General features: G+C 34.3%; 1 protein-coding gene across 11 annotated transcripts in view; it reads left to right on the forward strand.

Moving 5' to 3' along the window:
• The window catches only part of DLG1 (discs large MAGUK scaffold protein 1), a 259,278-nt gene that overhangs the window by 231,496 nt on the left and 2,954 nt on the right, over positions 1-24,828 (forward strand). For 10 of the 11 annotated variants that reach the window (XM_047733750.1, XM_047733758.1, XM_047733740.1 and 7 more), the window contains 5 exons: positions 3,411-3,452; positions 5,986-6,036; positions 6,835-6,936; positions 7,615-7,787; positions 14,581-14,690. In XM_047733750.1, coding sequence (XP_047589706.1) covers positions 3,411-3,452; positions 5,986-6,036; positions 6,835-6,936; positions 7,615-7,787; positions 14,581-14,690 — 478 coding nt within the window. Of the gene's footprint in view, positions 1-3,410; positions 3,453-5,985; positions 6,037-6,834; positions 7,007-7,216; positions 7,404-7,614; positions 7,788-14,580; positions 14,691-24,828 lie in introns of those variants that run through there. The other variant, XR_007128143.1, reaches the window with a different exon arrangement.

Here is a 24,828-nt window from a genome sequence, read left to right on the forward strand (position 1 = left end):
TTGCTTGAGATTGGTGATGTATAGGTAGTAGTGAGGGAGAGGACAGAAAAGGCATTTCATACATTCTCAGGAAGAAATGTTTGATGAGAAAGGGGAGACTTGGTTAGAGATTTGAAATGGCTGTGGTCATCAGACTTCATAAAATCAAAATTAAAACTCAAAGAATATACTGTGTATGTGAAAGGGGGATAATGGCCTTTACACTACGAGTTCCTAACAGATCAATAAGAAACAGACAGATCTTCATTTGATAACTGAATGGAGGATATGAGAAGAATGCTCAAAAATAACAAATGAAATGAGTGTATAAAAATACTTGATGTCCCCAGTAATCAGTAAACAAAATGATAGTTTCTTCCCATCATCTTGACAGATATTTCTTTTAAATTTCTTTTAAATGGGGCGCCTGGGTGGCTCAGTGGGTTAAGCCGCTGCCTTCAGCTCAGGTCATGATCTCAGGGTCCTGGGATCGAGCCCCACATCGGGCTCTCTGCTCAGCAGGGAGCCTGCTTCCTCCTCTCTCTCTGCCTGCTTATGATCTCTGTCTGTCAAATAAATAAATAAATAAATTCTTTTTAAAAATAAATAAATAAATAAATTTCTTTTAAATGCCACAGAACCCAGTGGTATTGTTTTATGGAATCACTAGTTTTAATATATAACCACTATGCATATCTGGAAAAAATGTATCTTTTGACCTACTAATTCCTCTCCAAGGAATTATCCTAAGTATGTAATCAGAGATAGAGATAAAGGTTTATATATCAGTTAAGTTTAATTTTATTGAGAAATTACAGTCAAAAAAATATGAAACCATCCTAAAATATGAAACCTTTGTATTTGGGAAGTGGTTAATGACGTATGATTTATCTGTGTTTTGTAATATCATATAATCATTGAAAATCATATTAAAACATGACATGGGAAAATGCTCATAATATAAATGAGAAAAAAAGAATATGAAACTATATTATCTCAGACTTGTAAATATATATTTAGGGCAATTTTGAATAGTGTTGCTTTGAACAGGCTTGCACATGTCCTTTGGTCAGCATATATATGTCTTCATGTTGGGGAAATACCGGGGAAAGGAATTGCTAGGTCATACATACATCTGTTGAGCTTTCGTAGTGGCTGCCAAATAGTTTTCCATAGTGGTTGTACCAATTTCCCCAACCCCAGTAGTATGTGAGTTCCAGTTGCTACTTACCTTGTCTGTGTTTGGCATGTCTGTTTTTGGTTTTGGTTTTTTTGTTGTTGTTTGTTTGTTTGTTTCCATTATAGCCATTCTGGTGGATGGTAGAGATCCTGTTGTAGCTTTATTTTGCATTTCCCTGATAAGTAATTATAGGAAAAAATTAGAACACCTTCTTATATGTTTACTGGATTTTTTAATACCTTTTTTGATTAAGTTTCTTAAAAATATATTTTTAATTATCAAGAAGAAAGCATTTTACCTTTCTAATAAACTCCTAGCAGTGGTGACAATGACAATGCTATCCAAGAGCCAAACTTTGAATAGCAAGATTTTACTGTAGAGTTACGTAAAAAGATACCTGAAAGAACTTGAAAAATTGATTGCATAACAACTATAGGTAATCTTAGAGAACTCGGATTAGGAGAAATCCCCAGAAAAGACAAAAGAGATTTGTAGTAGCTTAACTTTTTACTGTATAACATGCCATATATATTCAATAGTAGAAGAATAGTAAAACCCTGCAAGTATTCATTTACCCAACTTCTGTAATTGTCAACTCATGGTTAATTTTGTCTCTTCTGCACGCCCACTTACTTTCCTCCTTCACTCACTCCATTGCAGCAACTAATGCTACTCTCTTTTATGTATTAGAGATTGTAGAGTACACTACTAATCCTAATATAAATTTTAAGAATTTTTTTTTAATGTGTCGTTCCTACTTTCAGGAATGAATTTTAAGGAAATAAGACAAGTTGTATAAATGAAAACATTCCTAATTACTGATGTTGGTGGAAAACAATTTAAAGCAAACTAAAAAGTCTGGGTAATAAGTAGTAAGGTAAATTATGATTTATCAGTTCAATAGATTATGGATGCAACAATTTAAAATGATTGTTTTGAAGTACATGGGTAACATGGGAAGAAATTTTTAAAGATAAACTTTTTAAAAACATTTTATATGTGTTTGTCATATATTATTCAGTCATATAATTTTTAATGTCCCCGCTATATTTAAAATATTTATAATCATAGTTAAGAAAGTTCTATCTTTACACCTGAAACTAATACAACATTGTATGTCAACTATCCTGCAATTTTTAAAAAGGAAAAAAAATTATATCTTGTTTTTGCAGGTTAGAATAACAGACTTAATTTTCACTATTACAGCAATTCAAGAACTATTATCTTCATTTGAAATCTTACATTCTGCCATTCTCAGAACTCTTCAGTAGTACATCTTGATTTTAGGAGATTCTGTGGGTGGCATGGTACAGCAGATATCTCTCCTCAAGCCTGTTCTCTTATCCCTTTAAAGAAAGAGAAATTTAGATTTCTCTTTCTACTGTGGAAAATTTTGTTTTTTAGTTTTTATAATTTTTTTTAACTCTCCAGAGATACTTATTGAGAAAACATTCAAGATTATGTTTACATGGGGAGAGTACCTGGTGTTTACCCAACAAGTTATGAAAAGGAGTCATTTTCAAGGGGAGGCCAGGCAATTTGCAAGTAGATGTATTTACTTTATCTTTTTTGTTTTGCAAAAACCAGAACAGCCATTGTCAGTTTTATCAAAACAGAGTTTCTCAGAAGTACTAGTCTATTTTTAAATACAGTCCCACCTTCTAGAATTCCCTTCCATTTGACTTATTTTGGCGCGTATGAATCTATGACATCTAAGATACTTTGTCTGTATGATCTCAGAAACCTGGATTTTCATTCCTCTTCAGGAACAAGAAAGAAGCTGAACTAAAAGCAAGATCATTTATTTTTTTAAGATATATCTTCATTAAAATGGGCATCTCTTTGCTCAAATACAACTTGTGTCTTTTGTTAGTCATTACTGTTTCAAAAAATTAAATTAAATGGTGCCAACTGCATTTTCTCTTTTTGGGTTCTTTGTCTACATTTGGACTAATTAAGGATCACTTTTTTCTACTTGATTATTTGTCATAGATTTTGTTCATAAACTGTGTGGTACAAAAATGGAGCATTGTCCTTAATTACAGTTTCCTTCCTTCCTAATTCATATTTATTTGGGGGGAAAAAAAACTTTTCAAAGAAAATCAAGAATGCTTTTTTAAAAATTTCTTGAGTATATGTGATCTATACCTCAACATTTTGTAATGTCGCCTTGTGTTTATTTTGATAATTTGCTTCTTTAAACTCATGACACTGTGTTTTCTTTATTTTTTCCATTGTCCTGCAATTTCAGAGCATATAACTTCTAATGCCAGCGATAGTGAAAGTAGTTACCGTAAGTGTTTCAATACTTGTTCTTTTGCAATCACAAGTAATATATATCCTTTGGGAGTTTTTTTGTCTTAGTGATATATTCTAAATACTGAACATCAGGTGCTTAATATTTTAAAATCAGAGAGAGCCAAGTAAAATTCTGTACTTGAAAAATAAAGTCATACTATGTATAAATGTTAACAGAGTTCCCAATTTTTAATAAAACTCTAAAATCCTTTTTACAGACAGTGCTACTTGTGTACATAGTGTGTGTGTGTGTGTGTGTGTGTGTGTGTGTATCTTTTACAAGAAAATACCTGGTTAAATGAGGGGTAAACCTATATTTTACCATTTTTTTTAGTAAATCTATTTTAGTATGAGCATTTAAATATTTTTCAGTAATGCTAACTTATAGTTAGCTTTATTTCCTTTTTTATTCTTTGTTATCAGTAATTATCTAGATCAAGTTATTGTTTACTACCAGCTTCTGGTGAACCTAAACGAAGAAGGAAATATATTCAACAGTTGCTCAAACAATAATACTGATTTCTTTTTTGATATCCTTATGTTACATTTTTGCTATTGTATTGTTAAGTAAACTATACAAGCATCTGGAGTTTTTTAAGAGATTTGGGCATGAAAGAGGGAAGTACATGAATATTATCAGTTGTGGTACCTTAAAAATTAAAATTGCTTTTCTAACTTTTTTTTTACTGCTGTCTAATATGAAAGTAATCTTGATTACAGATGAGTATGGCCGCTCAAAAGGTCCATCCTGTTAATATCAGTCTTTGATATTTTTCATGTTGACAATATATACTTTTAACCCTCATTCGATTGGTTGTTATTTTTTTCATAATAGTTACATAATTGTCTTTTTTTTGGTGTGGAAATGTGATTTCTTATTAATGTTTTATTATCATATAATCAGAACTCACCATAGAGTAGTTGAGTAACTTTCTAGACTTGGAAAAAAAAAAAAAAAGAGGTAATGAAAGTATATACTGTCTGTCGCACCATTTGCATGAATTGTTAGGTGTGGAATATTTGAATTGCATGTTTTTGCTAATATGTAAACCCTGTTTTACATACAGTATTTTTAAAGTAGCTTTTAAGTATGTATTTTATATATTATAATAAAACAGTGAAATACACTTTTAAAGCCAATATATGAATTTAAAAGATCATAGCTGCATACCTATGATATAAAACCAGTGCCAAATTTAGTGAAAAACTTGTTATAGAATCATGATAATCAAGGAGAAAATCCTCAAATATGTTATCCGACATTATTTGTTTTCATGGAACCACTTCAAGTAACAGTCCTTTCTAATTTGTTTTCTATACATTTGTGTGTGTGTGTGTGTGTGTGTGTGTGTGTGTGTGTGTGAAGAACTAGAATTTTTAACTCTTTCAGTTCCTTTTGCTGAGTCAAGATACAATTTGTATAGTTTTTTATTGACAACATTCTTAAGCTCTAAACTTTTAATTTAATCTGAGAGGATTCAACTTCTAAAGTGCTTTCAAATAATTAAAAATTAAAAACAAAATATATTTTATTTCATTTGCTATCTATCTGATTCATAGTTGAAGAGGGAAGGGAAGGATTTCGTTTTATCCAAAGCCTTTTTTTTTTTAAGCTCTAATTGGCTTTATTAAGCAATTATGAATTGTGCAACTTCCCATTCCAGCAAGTAGAGGGAGCACCTTTATCTAAAGCTTTTTAAATTCATTTTAATGTAATTTTTTAATTGAATAAATGAATTATTAGAACAGTTAGTGAATTTTTTTCATCAGTGAAATAGTGGCAAAAGTTTTACCTTTACATTAAAAATTTTTATTATAAAATAGTTGTAATTATAAAAATGTATATATATCCTGTTAAATATTATATCTGGTGGGACCAAAACATAAGCATGTTCTTAATAACAGTAAATTACATGAATACTCACATATGTAGAACTTTTCAATCAAGTATTAATCTTTAAGTTAGATTTAACAATTCTTAGCTTCTAAATAAAAAATTAGTATCGCGTACATGACATCACAAATGAAGATTTTAAATAGATCTAATGACAATTTAAAACACAGGATATCAGGGGCGCCTGGGTGGCTAAGTGGGTTAAGCCTCTGCCTTCGGCTCAGGTCATGATCTCAGGGTCCTAGGGATCGAGTCCTGCATCAGCCTCTCTGCTTGGCAGGGAGCCTGCTTTCTCCTCTCTCTCTGCCTGCCTGTCTGCCTGCTTGTGCTCTCTCTCTCTGTCAAATAAATAAATAAAATCTTTAAAAAAAAAAAAAAAAACACAGGATATCATAAAGGTAGTTATTAAATAACACATTTATATCTTGTTTCTACATTTATCAGACTTATCTTTATGACTTCATAATTTGCTATTTTTTTAACTTAATCTTGCCATAAGTTATTTGTAAAGTCCCTTTTTCTACATCTTTGCTATTTTCTGAGGAAAGTCCTAGCAATTTATATGTTATGTTCGAAGAATTAAATTAGCATTAGTTATCTTAATAGATTTTCTCATCTGTATTTTAACTAATAGGTGGTCAAGAGGAATATGTCTTATCTTATGAGCCAGTGAATCAACAAGAAGGTTTGTGAAGCCTATTGATGTTTTTTAATCTTCTAAAAAAATATACTTCTTAGTTTAGAAAACAGATCTAACTTATTTTGATAATTTGCTTTATTACAAATTTGATAATTTACAAAATAATGTTTTATTAGAATTTTGCTATACATTTTTTTCTGTTAAGAATATATATAGAAATTTGCCATATGCATTTTATGAAACATGGTTTAGTTCACAGTATATTGAAATCTAGTCATTTTATATTAATTGTTTTATAATGCTATTTTTTTTCCTAAGCAGCTTTTTCTTATGCTCATGATAATGTCACTGTCTTTCACTGACCCTTTTTCAAAATTTTGGAAACATCTTCGATCTCTCTGTTTTTCATCTCCTTTGTCCAGTCAGTTTCTAGGCTCTATTTATCCTTCTCTCCTATCTTCCTTATTTATAACCTTCTTTTTATCCCTCCTACCATGTTCTGGTTCTTACTGTCAATCTCCCTTCTTCTAGCATGATCCGTTACAATCCAGTATAAGGTGTAATCCACTTCTATTAGATCGTCTTTCTAAATCACAACTGTGATTTTATCACCTCTTCTACCCAGTTTCTTTTGCCCTTCTTTTATCTGCTTCCTAACAATTTCTACTTCAAAAAGGATTAGTAAAACACTAAACTGTGTTTTCTCATTTGTAATGAGGTGATATTAGCAATGTATAGAATTATATTTTTTATAATTTTTAAGGATACTTTTGTTCTCTACTCTGAAGAACACTGATGTTTGTTGAGTGTTTATGCCTTTTAACATGCAGTTTATCTTTATAGTTAATTATACTCGACCAGTGATCATATTGGGACCTATGAAAGACAGGATAAATGATGACTTGATCTCAGAATTTCCTGACAAATTTGGATCATGTGTTCCTCGTGAGTAACCACATAAAAATTCTTAATTATTGGTCTTAACATTTTGTCACCATGTGTGGTAAAAGTACACATTACCGGGGCGCCTGGGTGGCTCAGTGGGTTAAGCCGCTGCCTTCGGCTCAGGTCATGATCTCGGAGTCCTGGGATCGAGTCCCGCATCGGGCTCTCTGCTCAGCAGGGAGCCTGCTTCCTCCTGTCTCTCTGCCTGCCTCTCTGCCTGCTTGTGATCTCTCTCTGTCAAATAAATAAATAAAATCTTTAAAAAAAAAAAAAAGTACACATTACCATTTTTTAGTGGTTTATACTGTGTTATCACTTATTCTTCCATATTACTGTCCTTTTTAAAATTTCAATTAACTGCTGTTGTGTTGAACTTTATGAGATAATCATTGAAGCAGAAAATGGATTTGTTTGGCACCTGAGTGGTTCAGTTGGTTAAGCGACTGCCTTCGGCTCAGGTCATGATCCTGGAGTCCCAGAATTGAGTCCCACATTGGGCTCTCTGCTCGGCAGGGAGTGTGCTTCTCCCTCAGACTTTCCCCGTTTTGTGCTCTCTCTCTCTCTCTCTCTTATTCTCTTCCTCTCAAATAAATAAATAAAATCTTTAAAAAAAAAAAAAAGAAAATGGATTTGTTGTGTTTAATACTAAACACTTCCTCAAGTTATTTTTTATTAAAGATACAACTAGACCAAAACGAGACTACGAGGTAGATGGAAGAGATTATCATTTTGTGACTTCAAGAGAGCAGATGGAAAAAGATATTCAAGAACATAAATTTATTGAAGCTGGGCAGTATAACAACCATCTGTATGGAACAAGTGTTCAGTCTGTGCGGGAAGTAGCAGAAAAGGTAAGCACCATGGGTACCTGGCTCAGGTGCCTGGCTGACTCATTCGATAAAGCATACGACTCCTGATCTTGGGGTTGTAAGTTCGAACCCTGTGGTAGGTATAGAAATTACTTAAAAATAAAAACTTTAAAAAAAAAAAAAGGAAGGCACCAAAGTGATCCTAGAATATAGTTTCTAATCAGACGTGCCTTTGACAATATAAAAGAATATGTAATAGAAACTTTTAATTCATATTTTTTTAAAAATACAGGATAGATGTTATAGAATTGATCATTTTAAATAATGTTATAAATTTATTCAACTGAATAATTGTGGTGGCCTAGAAAAATGCATACAAAGTAAAATAGATCAGGGTACTTAGGTGGTTCAGTTGGTTAAGCATCCGACTCTTGATTTCCGCTCAAGTTATGATCTGAGGACTGTGAAATCAAACCTCACATCAGGCTCCATGCTGGGCATGGAGCCTGCTTAACATTCTCTCTCCCTCTCCCTCTGGCCTTACCCCAGAAAAAAATAGGTAAGATCAACAAAGAAAATGAGAACAGAAATGGTAAAATGAATCTAAGGGAGGTTATTTTAAGGTGCTATACATTTGCCAGACATAGACCTTGTATTTAGCAATAACTTTCCAACATCTAGCATAATTAAAAAGCAGTGTTCATCAATAAAATTAAATAAATTAAGTAAAATTAGGGGCGCCTGGGTGGCATAAGAAGAAATAGATCATTTGAATAGTCCTGTATCTACTAAAGAGATTGATTCACATTGACATTTTAATACCACACACCAAAAAATCTCCAGACACAGATGGCTTTAGTAATAAATTTTACCAAACATTTAAGGAAGAACCAAAACCCATTTTCTACCATAAAATTTAAAGAGAATGAATACTTCCGAGTTCATTCTGAGTCCAACATTACCTAAGTTTCAGAACTTCAAAACACATTATAAAAAAAAACTATAGCCCTCCCATGAACACAGATACAGAAATTCTAAAAAAAAAAAATTAAGCAAAATGAATCTTAACAATATATGAAAAAAGATAATATGCCATGACCAAGTAGGGTTTATGCAATAAGTGCAGGGTAAATTTAAATATTAGAAAATCAGTTAGCATAACTCACCGTCTTAAACTAAAAAAGGAAAATCATACAATCATCTCCATAGTTCAAGAAAAGCATTCAGCAAAATCCAACACCCAAACCACTTGTTTTCAGAATTATAGTAGACGTCCTAGCCAGTTCCGTAAGTTCAAAGGAAGTAAGAACAGTTTTTCAGATTGGAAAGGAAGAAGTAAAATTGTGTTCATTTGCAGATATGATTATGTAAAAAATCTGATAGACTCTACCCAAAAAAACTACTAGAATTCTTAAGTTTAGCAAGAATGAAGGATACAGTATAATTTATTATACAAAAGACAACTGTATTCCTATGTACTTAAACCAGTGATAAGTTGAAATTTTGAAAAACATTATTTACATAACATTATTTACATTACTTACATAATGTAAATGTTTACATTTGTATTCAATTACATTTACATTTCTATTAAAATGATCAATTCTGTAATACCTATATTTTTCAAAAATATGAATTTATTAAATAATATAAGTTATATTATTTACATAAAAATATTAAATACTTAAGAGATAAAGCTAACAAAAGATTTACAGATCAGTACACTAAGAACCACAAAGCATTGCTGAGAGAATTAAAGCCATAAGTAAATGGAGAAATATATCATATTCATGGTTTTCTAAGCCTTAATATTATTTAGATGTCAGTTGAACTTTCAGACTTAGTACAACCCCGATAGAAAATGGCATGCTAATTCTCAAGCTTATAGGAAATGTGAAAATCTAGAATAGCCAAAACAACTTGGAAAAAAATCAAAGATATTAAGGACTTACAGACCTTGTTTTTGAGACTTAGAAAAATACAGTAATCAAGATTCTATGGTACTGGCATGAAGACAAGTAGATCATCAGGACATACTAGAGAATCCTTAAATGGACTCACATATATATGGACAACTGTTCAAAACTGGACAAAAGTTCAAAGGCAGTTCAGTGGAGAAAGGAATAGTCTTAAGGAGCCTGGGTGGCTCAGTTAAGTGTCTGCCTTTGGCTCAGGTCATGATCTCGGGATCCTGGGATCGAGCCCTGCATCAGGCTCCCTGCTTAGCAGGGAAGCCTGTTTCTCCTTCTCCCTCTGTTGCTCTCCCTGCTTGTGCTCTCTCATACTCTCTGTCAAATAAATAGAATCTTTTTAAAAAGGGAGGGGGGATAGTCTTTTCAACAGATGGTGCTAGAACAATTAACTAGCCATGCCTCACATAATATACAAAAATTAACTAAAAATAGATCATAAATGTAAAGCCTAAAACTACAAACTGTAGAAGAAAACAGAAAAATCTTCATGACTTTGGGTTTGGCAAAGATTTTTTCGATGGTATACTGAAAGCACAGTCCATAAAAGAAAAATGATGACAAATTGGATTTCATTGAAATTATTAAAACTCTGCTCTTGAAAAAAACTCTTAAGAGAATAAAAAAGGCCATATACTAGGAGAAGATAGTTTCAAATTATGTATCTCATGAAAAACTTGTATTCAGAATATATAAAGAAGTCTTGTAATATAATAATAAAGACATCCCGGGGCGCCTGGGTGGCTCAGCGGGTTAAGCCGCTGCCTTCGGCTCAGGTCATGATCTCGGGGTCCTGGGATCGAGCCCCGCATCGGGCTCTCTGCTCGGCGGAGAGCCTGCTTCCTCCTCTCTCTCTGCCTGCCTCTCTGCCTGCTTGTGATCTCTCTCTGTCAAATAAATAAATAAAAAAATCTTTAAAAAAAAGAATGTGAGCGCATTTATAAAAAAAAAAAAAAATAAAGACATCCCGATTTAAAAATGGGCAAAGTATTTAAAAAGACATCTCTAAAGAAGATGGCCAGTAAACACATAAAAAGATATTCAGCATAATCAGTCATTAGGAAAATGCAAATTGAAACCATAATGAGTTCCTATTACACACCCGTTAGAATGGCTAAATTATTCTAACTGACCATTACTAAGTTTTGACAGAGATATGGAGCAAATGGAACTCTCATACTCCACTGGGTGAAAATAAAACATTTTATATACAACCACTTTGAAAAACAGTTTGAGGATGCCTGGGTGGCTTCGTCAGTTACTTATCCAAATCTTCATTTTGGCTGGGGTCATGATCTCAGAGTTGTGAGACTGAGCCCTGCATCAGACTTACACTGGATGTGGTGGACCCTGCTTAAGATTCTGTTTCCTCTCCCCTACCTGCCCCAACCCTCGTGTGCCAGCATTCCCTGAATGAATTAACGAGATTTAAGAAAAACAGTTGCCTAGCATATGATCCATTTCTGGGCATTTGCCCAAGAAAAAAGAAAGCGTATGTCCATACAAAGTTATCTATAATCACAGGAGACCAGTGGTTGCTTGGGAAAGGACTAGAGGGAGAAGTTTCAAAGAGGCATGAGGAAACTTTTGAGGGTGACTAATACGTTTATTATCCTGATTTTTATGATGATTTCAGGGTGTATACACATGTCAAAACAAATGGTATATTTTAGGGGTGCCTGGATGGCTCACTCGGTTAAGCATGTGCCTTCAGCTCATGATCTGGGGCTCCCTGCTCAGTGGGGAGTCTGCTTCTCCCTCTGCCCCTCACCCCCATGCTTGTGCTCTCTCTCTGTCTCCCAAATAAATAAATAAAATATTTTTAAAAAATTTTTTAATTATGTACTTTAAATACCTGCAGTTTATTGTATGTCAGTTACACCTTAATCAAGCTGTTTAAAATAAAAACTGACAATCCATCCTTGCTGAACTACTTAAATGTTTTGTCAACTCACATATATTTTTTACACTAAAAATAATTCATAAAATGTTTTTTAAAGAATTTAAGGTAGAAAATAGAAGATCTAGAAAAGGTTAACACAATAGACAAACCATGAGCTAATCTAATTTTTTTTTAATTTTTTAAAAAATATTTTATTTATTTGAAAGATCACAAGTAGGCAGAGCAGCAGGCAGAGAGAGAGGGGGAAGCAGGCTCCCCGCCAAGCAGAAAGCTGGACTCAGGGCTTAATCCCAGGACCCTGAGATCATGACCTGAGCAGAAGGCAGAGGCTTAACCCACTGAGCCATCCAGGCGCCTCAAACCTAATTTTTTTAAAAAAGGAAAAAAATAATAGAAACAGAAATGTCAAGGGGACATACCATATCGTACCAATCATAAAAGACTATTTGTATATGTCTATATAAACAAATTTTAAAACATGTTTGTGATGGATAATTTTTTAGAAAAATGTTGTTTACCAAAATTGACCTATTAGAAAGGGAAAGATTTCTTTAGAAGAAATAGAGCAAATTATCAAGGAACTACCCGACAAAGAACACCAGACTCACATGGCTTCTCAGGGGAATTCTACCAAATATCAAAGGTTAGATTGTTCTAAAGCCCTATAATCTGCTCAGGGGCATTCTTTTTTTGATATCTAAGTGTGCTGGAGACAAGAAAAATCATAGACCAATATCACAAATATTAATGCAAAAATGTTAAATATTTTTAGTAAACAGAATCCAATACCACATTGCAAAAGTAATACACTGTGACCAAATGGGACTAAAGGAATTTAAGGTCAGTTCAAAGTTAGAAAATTAATTAATATAATCTTCCACAAATCTAAAGAAAAAATTCATATATCCATAGATGCCTAAAAAGCTTTTGGTAGAGTACCTTTCCTTGTGGGGGCTGGGGGGCGGAGGGACTCAAAAATCCAGAGATTGGTGTTACATTTTAAAAAGGAAAAAGAAGGGGTACCTGAGTGGTTTAGTGTGTTGAGCCTCTGCCTTCAGCTCAGGTCACAATCTCAGGGTCCTGGAATCAAGCCCTGTATCATACTCTCCACTCAGCAGGGAGTCTGCTTCCCCCTCTCTCTGCCTACTTGTGATGTCTGTCTGTCAAATAAATAAATAAAATATTTTTTAAAAAATAAATAAAAAGGAAAAACGAGAGAGAGATGAAAATGGATGGATAGACAGATACTCTTAATTTAAAATCCTTAATAGGGGAAATATGAGGCAAAATACAAGGCAGTTCCATTATTGAGGAGCAAAGCAAGGATGTCCATTATCTCTACTGCTATTCAACATCGTACTCAAGTTATTCATTGTACTTGAGGCATTAGTGCTGTTAAGACAAGAGAAACCAATTACATGCATAAAAATTGAGGGGGAAAAGTAAAACTATCTCTATTCTCAGATAATAGTATACCTGGGGAATCATATAAAATCTATCACAATATTGATAAAATTTATTTTGTAAGATAAATTATAAATTCATTATAAAACTAAAGACTATTATAAAATGAAAGATACTTTTCAAAACTAGCAGTATATAAAATTAAGATGTATTGCTCATGGGCACCTGGGTGGCTCAATCATTTGGGTATCCGCTCCTCTTCATTTCAGCTCAGGTCATGATCTCAGGATCATGAGATCAAGCCTTGCTTTGGACTCCGTGCATAGCAGGGCCTCTGCTTGAGATTCTCTCACCCTCTTCCCTTCCACCCCCTACCGCCCACTCTTGTTCTCTCTGTAAAATAACAAATAAAATCTATAAATAAATATTCCTACTAAATTGAAATTGTTCATTGAAGTACACTCTTAAGCCCTTGGATTACAATATGTATTATGAGGGGTGCCTAGGTGGCTCAGTTGATTAAGCATCCCACTCTTGATTTTGGCTCAGGTCACAATCTCAGGGTCCTGGGGATTGATCCCTGTATCAGGCTCTGCACTAAGTGGGGAGTCTGCTTGAAGATTCTCTCTTGCTCTCTAAAATAAACAAATCTTTCTTTAAAAATGCATTATGAGGCAGTACCTGATTTAAAATATAATAAAATCTATTTAATAAGTTATGATTACTGCCCTATTTAACATAGGAACACTTTTCATAAATATAAAAATCCAAATGGCCTTTGTAAGTGAATTTAAGCATGTCAGAAAAATGTCCAAATCCAGAAGTGGGGTTCCTAATTGCCAGTTTGTGATAAAGTTTTTGCTGGTCCCCAATAAAATGAGAAATAGATTAGTGGTAATGAGGTTTTATAAGTTTAAATTTATTCAATTTTAAAGATTCTCCTTCATTTTAGGCTTTTTATCTTCTTGTTGATTGTATATTCTTTAAAGAAATGATAGTTATGAGGGTGCCTGGATGGCTCAGTCATTAAGCGTCTTCCTTAGGCTCACTCAGTTCATGATCCCAGGGTCCTGGGATCAAGCCCTGCATCAGGCTCCCTGCTCAGTGGGAAGCCTGCTTCTCTCCCACCCACTCCCCCTGCTTGTATTCCCTCTCTCCCTGTGTCTCTGTGTCAAATAAATAAATAAAATCTTTAAGAAAAGAAAATGATAGTTATGGTAAAATGGTAGCTTAGGGTGGTTTTTCTTGGCAAAATAAATTTAGAAGCCCCATATTGGTTGCCATTTTGAGACTGGTCTATGAAAGCTAGGAGTAAGGGAACTATATTTTCATTCCTTTCTAAATGTAATATTTGAAAATGGAAATTAATTATTCATAGTCATTATTCATTGTCTTCATTTCCCCTCTGAAATTTGCTAACAGAAATGACAAGTTTGCTTAAAGTGAACAGGAGCCAAACGTATCATAATCCAGATTTTGTACCTGTAGGAAATGTACCTTTGATATAATTGAAAATACTTGCTTCACTTGTTTTTCTTCTTTATTTCCTCTATTTTAGGGCAAACACTGTATCCTCGATGTGTCTGGAAATGCCATAAAGAGATTACAGATTGCACAACTTTACCCAATCTCCATTTTTATTAAACCCAAATCCATGGAAAATATCATGTAAGTATAAATGCCTAAAGCACAAACCTCTAAGTACAAATCCAGTCTCTGTCATGTACTAGATTGGATCGTTTACTTACCTTTGCTGCATCTCAGTTCCCTTATCTGTAAAATGGAGAGAATAATCGTATACTCTCTTCAAATGGTTATTGTGAGGATTGAATAAGCATTCTGTTATATTAGCAATCAGCAGCAAGGGCATTAATATACTAAAGTGTATACGGTAACATGTATTAGAATTTTAAGCCTAAGTAGTCACATATGGCTATTAATTACTGAATGGTCTAGCTCTGTGTAACCACTAAAAGAATAAAATAATGTGTAACTACTTACTAATAGAGGGCAAAAATTGAATTTAAATAAAAACTAAAGAGATAAAGAGCAAATAGAAACAGAACAGATGGGACAAAATGGATACAGTTAGTAAGATGATTTAAATGAACCCAAATATTTCATTAACTAAATGCTAGACTAAATGGTCTGATTAAAAAACAAGGATTGTCAGAATAGTTGAAGAAAAAATAAACTAGATGTTGCTCTTGTAGGAGGGGAAAAAATTCTTTTCTCTCTACTAGGTTTTCACTTGGACCTCTGTAACAAAAGACCTATTAACATACAAATTTATTTTTAATTCAGGTTTCATGTGACATGGGAGCATTCATAAGGAAATGAAGACCCAAAAAAAACAGTTAAATTTGAGCATTTTTATACTAGGTTTGGTGACAAATGGACAGTCCTGGGAAAATGTAATAGTACCAAAGAATATAAGAGTAGCAAACTAGGGAAACTTAGCAAGGCTTCTTTGTTCAAATTCTTACCAGTGTCCTGCCATCTTTGGAGATAAGGATGTTTGTTTCCTCCAGGTATAGAAATGCCACCTCTCACATGAGGATCTTTGACCTGCCTCAGGGAAGGTCAGAGTCCTTCATATACCTGCCATTTTTCAAAATTTTCCTTCAGCTTAGAATATTCAGTATGCCAGAGTGCCATATTTTGGAATAGTGTGTTATGATACCCATCAACTATATGTTGCTTTCATAAGACACACCTTAAATATTAGGCCATGGAAAAGCTGAAAGTGAGAGTCTACAAAAAAAGGTATGTTGTACAAACACTAACCAAAAGTAAGTTTGTTTGTATTTGTTATCAAAGTATATCTAAAAGCAGGAAATTATTGCTAGACATAAAAATGAGCATTTCATAAAAATGAAAGAAAGGTTCAGTCCATTGGAAAGGTATATTTATACATTTGTACTTAATACAGTCTCAAAATATGTAAAGCATAAATTGATAATTATACAGGAAAAGAATAATTCCAAAATCACAATGGGAGAACTTAACAGATCAGTCAGGAAGTAATAGAATAAGAAAACAAACATATCAGTATGGATATAGAACACAAAGTAAAAACTTTACCTAACTAATGTATGTAAAAAACACTGCATTCAACATCTGCAATGTGTAAATACACATTCATTTCAAATGCACATAGAACAATTACCAAAACTAATTATATGCTAAGCCACAAATTTCAGTGATTGAAAACAAATATTCTCTGACCATGGTGAAATTAAAATAGAAATCAATAATTAAAATAGATAACTAGAGGGATGCCTGGATGGCTCAGTCTTTGGGCGTTTGCCTTCGGCTCAGGTCGTGGTCCCGGGGTCCTGGGATTGAGCCCAGCATTGGGCTCCCTGCTCAGTTGGGAACCTGCTTCTCCCTCTCCCACTCCCCCTACTTGTATTCCCTCTTTCGCTATCTCTCTCTGTCAAGTAAATAAAAATCTTAAAAAAAAAAAATAGGTCTCTATAAAATTCCCATATATTTGGAAATTAAGCATTTTACTTCTGGATGGGTCAAAGAAAAAAATCACAGCATAAGTTAATAAATGTTTTGAACTAAATGGCAATGAAATTGTCAAGTAAATGAATTTGAAATATGGTAGCCTTGGTGATGGAAAATCCACAGCCCTAAATACTAGGAAAGAATGTAGGAAGTCAAATATTAGCAGTCTAAGGTCTTGAGAAATTAGAAAAAGACCAGTCAATGAAACTCAAAGAAAGTAGAAATACAGTCAAAGAGAACAAACATAGTAGACAAGATCAACAAAGTCAAAAATATTTTCTTTAGGGGCACCTGGGTGGCTCAGTGGGTTAAGCCACTGCCTTCGGCTCAGGTCATGATCTCAGGGTCCTGGGATCGAGCCCCGCATCGGGCTCTCTGCTCGGCGGAGAGTCTGCTTCCTCCTCTCTCTCTCTGTGGGCCTCTCTGCCTGCTTGTGATCTCTCTCTGTCAAATAAAGAAATAAAAATCTTTAAAAATTAAAAAAAATATATTTTCTTTAAAAATACTGCATACCATTAGTGAGAAAGATCAAGAAAATAAAATAAAGGCATAAATAGTATCAGGAATGAAAATGGGATATCACTGCACATCAGATAAGCCTTAAAAAGGTTAACACAAGCAACCCAATAGAAAAATGAGCAAAGGACTTAGCTCATGAAGGAGATATCCAGATAGGGAATAAACGTATGAGATGGTACTCAATTGGACATGGAAACACAAATTAAAACTGTAACATCGGGGCTCCTAGCTGGCTCAGTCGGTAGAGCATGCGACACTTGATCTCAGGGTCATGAGTTCAAGCCCCACTTTGGACATGGAGCCTACTTAAAAAACAAAAGAAACACAAAAAACCCTAATGTCATATATTGCCACCCACACACCAAAAATAGCTAAAATGGAAACAGTTGTTAGCAAGGACATGGAACAACTGAAACTCATAGCACTGATGGGAGTATAAATTTGGCACATCCACACTGGTAAATGGTTTACAGTATCTCTTAAAACTGGACATACACATAACTTAAAGATCCAGAAATCTCATTTCTAAATATGTGCTCAACTGAAATGTTTATGCATGTTCACCAAAGACAGGTACTATATTGCTGACAGAAGTACTGTTCAGAATAACCAAAAACACTATCCAAATATAAATCAGTGAATACATAAATTATGACCTACTTACACAATGAAATATTCTACAATATTGAGAATTAGCAATCTCCAACTACACACAAAAGTATGGAAGAATCTCACAAACATAATGTGAGTAAAAAAGAAATCCATACTTAAAAGTATATGTAGTCTAGGATCCCTTTATACATACTCTATGATTTCAGTGTAATCATGGCTCACAGAAGTCAAATGGAGGTTACTCTTCAAAGGTAGGTAGGTGACTGGAATGAGATTCTGGGGTACTGATGTAATATTCTAGATCTTGATCTAGGTACTAGATGGTACACAAGTAAGTTTAAGTTGGTTAAAATTCATCAGTTGTATATTTACGATATTCCTCTTCTATCTTTGAAAGTTATACTTTAAAAATCTTTCTGAAAAGTCTTAAGAAACAGAAAAGGAAAAAACGAAATAGAAAATCTAATGCCATTCCTATTAAAGAACTTAACTCTCTTACGAAAAACCTTCCCAGAAATAAAACACTAGGCCAACAGGACTTACTGAATTCTACCAAAAGCTAAATAACATAAATCTTAACACAAATTCTTCAACTGATTTTATGGACATTAATTTAATACCAAAACCTGACTAAGACCTCATAGAAAATGAAAATGATAAGGCAATCTTAACACAAATATAGATGAAAAAATCCTTGCCAAAATACAATTAAATTGAGCTCAATTAATTTTTTTAAATAAGATAAAATAACCAAGTTGGGATTATTCAAGAATGCAAGGTTAGTTAAACATTTAAAAATTTGTCAGTGGTAGAGCTAGAGAGAAGATGGAGTAAGAAGCACCAGGAATCCATTTCCCCACCTAGACACAAATGGACTTAACAGAATTTGTCAGAAGTAACTACTTGGGAACTCAGGAGTCTATTGAAGGCTTGAAGAGGAAGGTTTCTTGAAGGGGAAGGCTCCTAGGGGAAGGTTTGAATGGTTAATTTTGGTTAATTTCGGCTTTTAGGCTGATAGCGGCTACTCTTTCCCCACCTTCAGCCCATAGCAGGCAGCCATGCATGCCTTTCTTGAGCAGCTTGTGGGGGCCAAGGTGGGCAGAAAGGTTTGGTTCTCCAAATTTCAGACAACTGTGCTCTCTCTAATAGCTGATTGCTTCTTTTGGTTGTGGAGGTGCAAACACAAAGGCAGGTGTCCATTGTCATTATTGCAAGTCCCTACCCCTAGAAAAAGTGTCCATTGTCATTGTTGCAAGTCTCTACCCCTAGAAAAAGAACAACAGTCTACACCCAGAACTAACAATAGGAAGGAAACAATAAAGATTAGAGCAGAGATCAACAAAAGACAAAAAAGAAAGTGATAGAGAAAATGAATGAAACCAAAAGTTGATTCCTAGAACAAAAAAGACAGACCTTTAGCTAGATGGACTAAGAAAAAAGATTTAAATTACTAAAATCTGAAATGAAAGTGGGGGCATTAGTAAGGAATCTATAGAAATAAAAAGGAATATAAGAGTACTATGACCAGTTGTGCACCAAAAAATTGTGTAACAAGTGAACAAGCTCCTAGAAACACAAACCTACCAAGATTAAATCAAAAAGAAATAGAAAATGTAGAGAAACCTATAATGGCTAAGGAGCTTGAATCAGTAATCAAAACCTCCTAACAAAGAAAAGCCCTGGAGCTGGTGGTTTCACCAATGGATTTTATCAAGCATTTAAAAAATTAATGCCAGTCCTTCTCAAACTTAAAAAAAAAAAAAATGAACAGAAGGAAACACTTCCTAATTAATTTTGTGAGGCAACCATTACCACGATACAAAGACCATACAAAGACACTGCAAGAAAACTACAGGCCAATATCTCTTATGAACATTGATAACAAAAATCCTCAACAGAATTCTAGCAAATAGAACTCACCAACATATTAAGAGGATTACACACCATGACCAGGTAATTTTATTCTTGGAATACAAGGATGATTTGACATATTTTCATGGTCAATCATGTCAATATGTCAAATCATAATATGCCATATCAACAAAATGAAGGAAAAAACACAAATCATCTCAGTGCAGAAAAACATTTGACAGGGGCACCTGAATGGCTCAGTCTGGTAGAACATGTGACTCTTGATCTCAAGGTCATGAGTGTGAGCCCCACATTGGGCATAGAGATTACCTTTTTAAAAAGGGTACTTGAGGCTAAAATTTAACAAGTCAGGAAATGACAGATGTCAGCGAGGATATGGAAAAAGGGGAACCCTCCTACACTGTTGGTGGAAATGCAAGCTGCTGCAGCCACTCTGGAAAACAGAATGGAGGTTCCTCAAAGAGTTGAAAATAGAGCTATTCTACGACCCAGCAATCGCACTACTGGGTATTTACCCTAAAGACACAAATGTAGTGATCCAAAGGGGCATGTGCACCTGAATGTTTATAGCAGCAGTGTCCAATAGCCAAACTATGGAAAGAACCTAGATGTCCATCAACAGATGAATGGATAAAGAAGATGTGGTATACACACACACACATACACACACACACACAATGGAATACTATGCAGCCATCAGAAGAAATCTTGCCATTTGCAAAATGTGGGTGGACTAGAGGGTATTATGCTGAGCAAAAGAAGTCAATCAGAGAAAGACAATTATCATATGATCTCTCTAATATGAGGAATTTGAGAGGCAGGATGGGGTTTGGGGGGTAGGGAAGGAAAAAATGAAACAAGATGGGATCAGGAGGGAGACAAACCATAAGAGACTCTTAATCTCACAAAACAAACTGAGGGTTGCTGGGGGGGGGGGGGGTTAGGGAGAGGGTGGCTGGGTTATGGACATTGGGGAGGGTATGTGCTATGGGGAGTGCTGTGAAATGTGTAAGCCTGATGATTAACAGACCTGTACCCCTGGGGCAAATAATACATTATATGTTAATGAAGATAATTTTTTAAAGGCATTTGACAACACCCTCTCATGATTAAAAACACTTAGTGAAATAGGAATAGAAGGGAGCTACTTAAATGTGATAAAGCCATGTATGAAAAACACACAGCAAACATACGCAGTGGTGAAAGACTGAAAGCTGTTTCTCTAAGATCAGGAACAAGGCAAGGATACCTGCTTTTACCATTTCTATTCAATACAGTTATTAGAAATACTAGCTAAAGGAATTAGGCAAGAAAATAAAAGGCATCCAAACTGGAAGGGAAGAAATAAAATTTGTTTGCAGACCATATGATCTTACCTATAGAAAACCCTAAGGACTGAACATAAAAACTCTTAGAAGTAATAAATAAATTCAGCAAAGTAGCAGCATATAGAGTCAACATAAAAAATTAGTTGCATTTCTATACACAATGAACAGTCTGAAAAGGAATTCCATTTACAGTAACATCAAAGAGAATAAAATGCTTGAGAATTATTTTAACCAGAGAGATGAAAGATTTGTAAAACTATAAAGTTTATAAAGCATGGCTGAAAGAAAATAAAGAAGATAAAAATAGATGGAAACACTTCTCATGTTCATGGATTTAGGAGACTTAATGTTGTTAAAATGTCAGTACTACCCAACATGATCTACAAATACAATGCGATGTTTGTCAAAATTCCAATGACATTTTTTGCAGAAATAGAAAAACCCATACTAAAACTCACATGGAATCTCAAGGGACCCTTAAATAGCCAAAACAATATTTTTTTAAGATTTTTTATTTATTTATTTGACAGATACAGAGAGAGCACAAGTAGGCAGAGCAGGAGGGAGAGGGAGAAGCAGGCTCTCTGCTGAGCAGGGAACCCCATGTGGGGCTCCATCCCAGGACTCTGGGATCATGACCTGAGCCAAAGGCAGCTGTTTAACCAACTGAGCCACCCAGGCGCCCCCAAAATAATATTTTAAAAGAAAAAAACCTGGAAGACTCAGAGTTCCTAATTTTATAATTCACTACAACAGTACAGTAACCAAAACTAGTATTGGCATAAAGACAAATATGACCAGTGGAATACAAAACTATAATGAGATATCACCTCACACCTGTCAGAATGGCTAAAACCAAAAAACAACCAACCAGTGTTGCCAATGATGTGAAAAAAGGAACTCTCATGTACTATTGGCAGGAATGCAAACTGGTACAGCCATTGTGGAAAACAGTTTGGAGGTTCCTCAAAAAAATTTAAATTAGAACTATCCTATGATTCAGGAATTACCACTTCTGGGTATTTATCCAAAAATACAAAAACACTAACTCAGGGATGCCTGGGTGGCTCAGTTGGTTAAGAATATGCCTTTGGCACGATCCCAGGGTCCTGGGATCGAGTCCTCATTTGGGCTCCTTGCTCAGTGGGGAGGCTGCTTCCCCCTCTTCCTGCAGCACCCCCTGCTTGTGATCTCTCTATCTCTCTCTGTCAAATCTTTAAAAAAAAAAAAAAAACCCACTAACTCAAAGGTATACATGCACCCCTATATTTATTGCAGCACTATTTACCATAGCCAAACCATGGAAGCAGCCCAAGTGTCCACTGATGAATGGATAAAGAGGTGGTATGTATATACAATGGAATGTATATACAATTAAGCAATAACAAAGAATAAAGTCTTATCATTTGCTACAACATGGATGGAGCTGGAAGATATGCTGAGCAAGATAAATCAGTCAAAGAAGGACAAGACCATATGATCTCACTCATGTGGAATTTGAGAAACAAACAAGTAAAGGAAAAAAACCAAGAAACAGACTTAACCGAAGAGAACAAACTTTTGGTTATCAGAGGGGAGGTGGGTGGTGGGATGGAGGAAATAGGGGATGGGGATTAAACAGTACACTTATCATGATGAAAAAAATTTAAAAGACCAATGGAGTAGAATAGAGAGGTCAGAAGTAAACTGTTACATATGTGATTTTTTTTTTTTTAACAAGGATACAAAACCATTCAGTGAGGGAAAGTGCAGTCTTCTCAACAAATGGTGCTGGGAAAATTGGGTATCTACGTGTAAAAGAATTAAGTTGGACCCTTACTTAACACCATATACAGAAATTAACTCAAAATGGATCAAGGACCTAAATGTAAGATAATAAAACTCTTAAAACATAGGACATGGAACACTGGGTGTTATACATAAACAATGAATCTTGGAAACACTACATCAAAAACTAGTGATGTATCGTATGGTAACTAACATAACACAAATTTTTTTAGAAAGGGACAAAAGCTTTACAACATTGGATTTGGCATTGGTTTATTGGATATAACACCAAAGGCAGAGGTAACAACAAAGATTAGTTTCCATAAATATTTTATTTTTTTTTAATATTTTATTTATTTGAGAGATCGAGCACAAGGAGGGCAGAGGAAGAGGGAGAAGCAGACTCCCAGCTGAGCAGGGAGCCCAACATGGGACACAATCCCAGCACTCAGGGATCATGACCAGAGCCGAAGGCAGTCAGTGGAGCCTGTGACTTTTGATCTCAGGGTTGTGAATTCAAGCCCCATGTTGGGTGTAGAGATTACTTAAAATCTTTAAAAAATAATAAAGTTTTGTATATCAAAAGACACGGTCTGCAGAGTAAAAGGACAATCCACAGAATGGGAAAAATACTTGCAAATCATTTATCTAATAAGGGATTAATATCCAGAATATTTAGAGAACAACAACAAAAAAAAGACAATTCAAAAATGAGGAGAGGACTTGAATGGACCCTTTTTCCGAAGAAGATACAGCCACAGCCAATAAGCACATGAAAAGATTCATAGAGTTACTATATGATCCAGCAATTCTATTTCTATGGGCTGCTTTTTTGAAGAGGTACTTGTACGTTCATTTTATGGTAGCATTATTCCCAATAACTAAAATGTGGAAGAAATCAAAGTGTCCATCAGTGAATGCTGATAAGCAAAATATGGTACATACATACAAAGGAAGGAAATTCTGCAGCATGTTCATGGATGATGGTTGCGGGCATTATGCTCAGTGGAATTAGCCAGTCACAAAAAGACAAGTACTGTATGATTCCACCTTTATAAGGTACTCAGAGTGGTCAGAATCATTTTTAAATAGGAATAGAATTTTGGTTTTACAAAACAAACAATTGTAGGGTTGGATGGTGGTAATGGTTGCACAACAATATGAAGATACTAATGCTAGCGAACTGTACACTTAAAAATGGTTAAAATGGTAACTTCTATGTTATGTATATTTTTTCATTATTTTTAATGAATCTTTCAAAATCCATGTAAATGTGCCACATTAAGAGATTTTAGGAGTAAAAGCATAGGATCATTTTAATAAATGCAGGAAAAGCATTTAATAAAAAACATTCATTCATGACAAAAAAAAACATTTTTCAGACTATGAATAGAAGGGAACTTCCTTTATCTGATAAAAGGTCACTTGCAGAATATCAAAGCAAATGTCATACTTAATGAAAAAATATCGGAAGCATTCCCTTTAAGTTGGGAACGAACTCCTGTATACCAATCATCCAGCTGCAGCAATAATTATCAGCTGTGACCAATCTTGTTTCATCTATCTCCCTACCCCCTACCCATCCACACCAGATTATTTTGACACAAACCCCAGACATTATATGATTTCATCCATATATTTCAGTATATATTTGAAAGATAAGAATTATGTTATTAAAAAATATCTTTCATGTCACACTTAAAATGTTATTTTTTATATCATCAGATAGTTCTAATTTTCCTGATTGTCTCATCAGTTTTGCTTATGTTTCGTTTTTTGTTTTTTGTTTTTCAATTTATTTGCCTGAATCAAGTTCCAAATAAGATCTGTTTGTGACAGTTAGTTGTTAATTCTTTTAATGTATAGATTCTCCCTCCATATCTTTTTTTTTTCCAGTTTATTTGTTAAAGAAACCACATCATTTCTTCTGCAGAGTTCTCCCCAGACTATATTTTGCTGATTGCCTTCTCATGGTGTTTTTTCATATGTTCATGTATTATCTTTGTTATCCGTAAATTGGTAGATAGATCTCTAAGCTCTATCTTAATATGAAATTTTCATCAAAGTGAAAAACATGAAATTAATGCTTAGTTTTTTTGGCTGCCTTGAGCCAATGCAAAAATTTGTTGAAACCCTCTGTCAATCCAAGCATAAAGCTTAATATAACTAAAGTGACTGAATCTAATTTTTAA

Source organism: Lutra lutra, chromosome 1 (assembly GCF_902655055.1).
Source record: "Lutra lutra chromosome 1, mLutLut1.2, whole genome shotgun sequence".
In the NCBI taxonomy this organism is placed as follows: domain Eukaryota; kingdom Metazoa; phylum Chordata; class Mammalia; order Carnivora; family Mustelidae; genus Lutra; species Lutra lutra.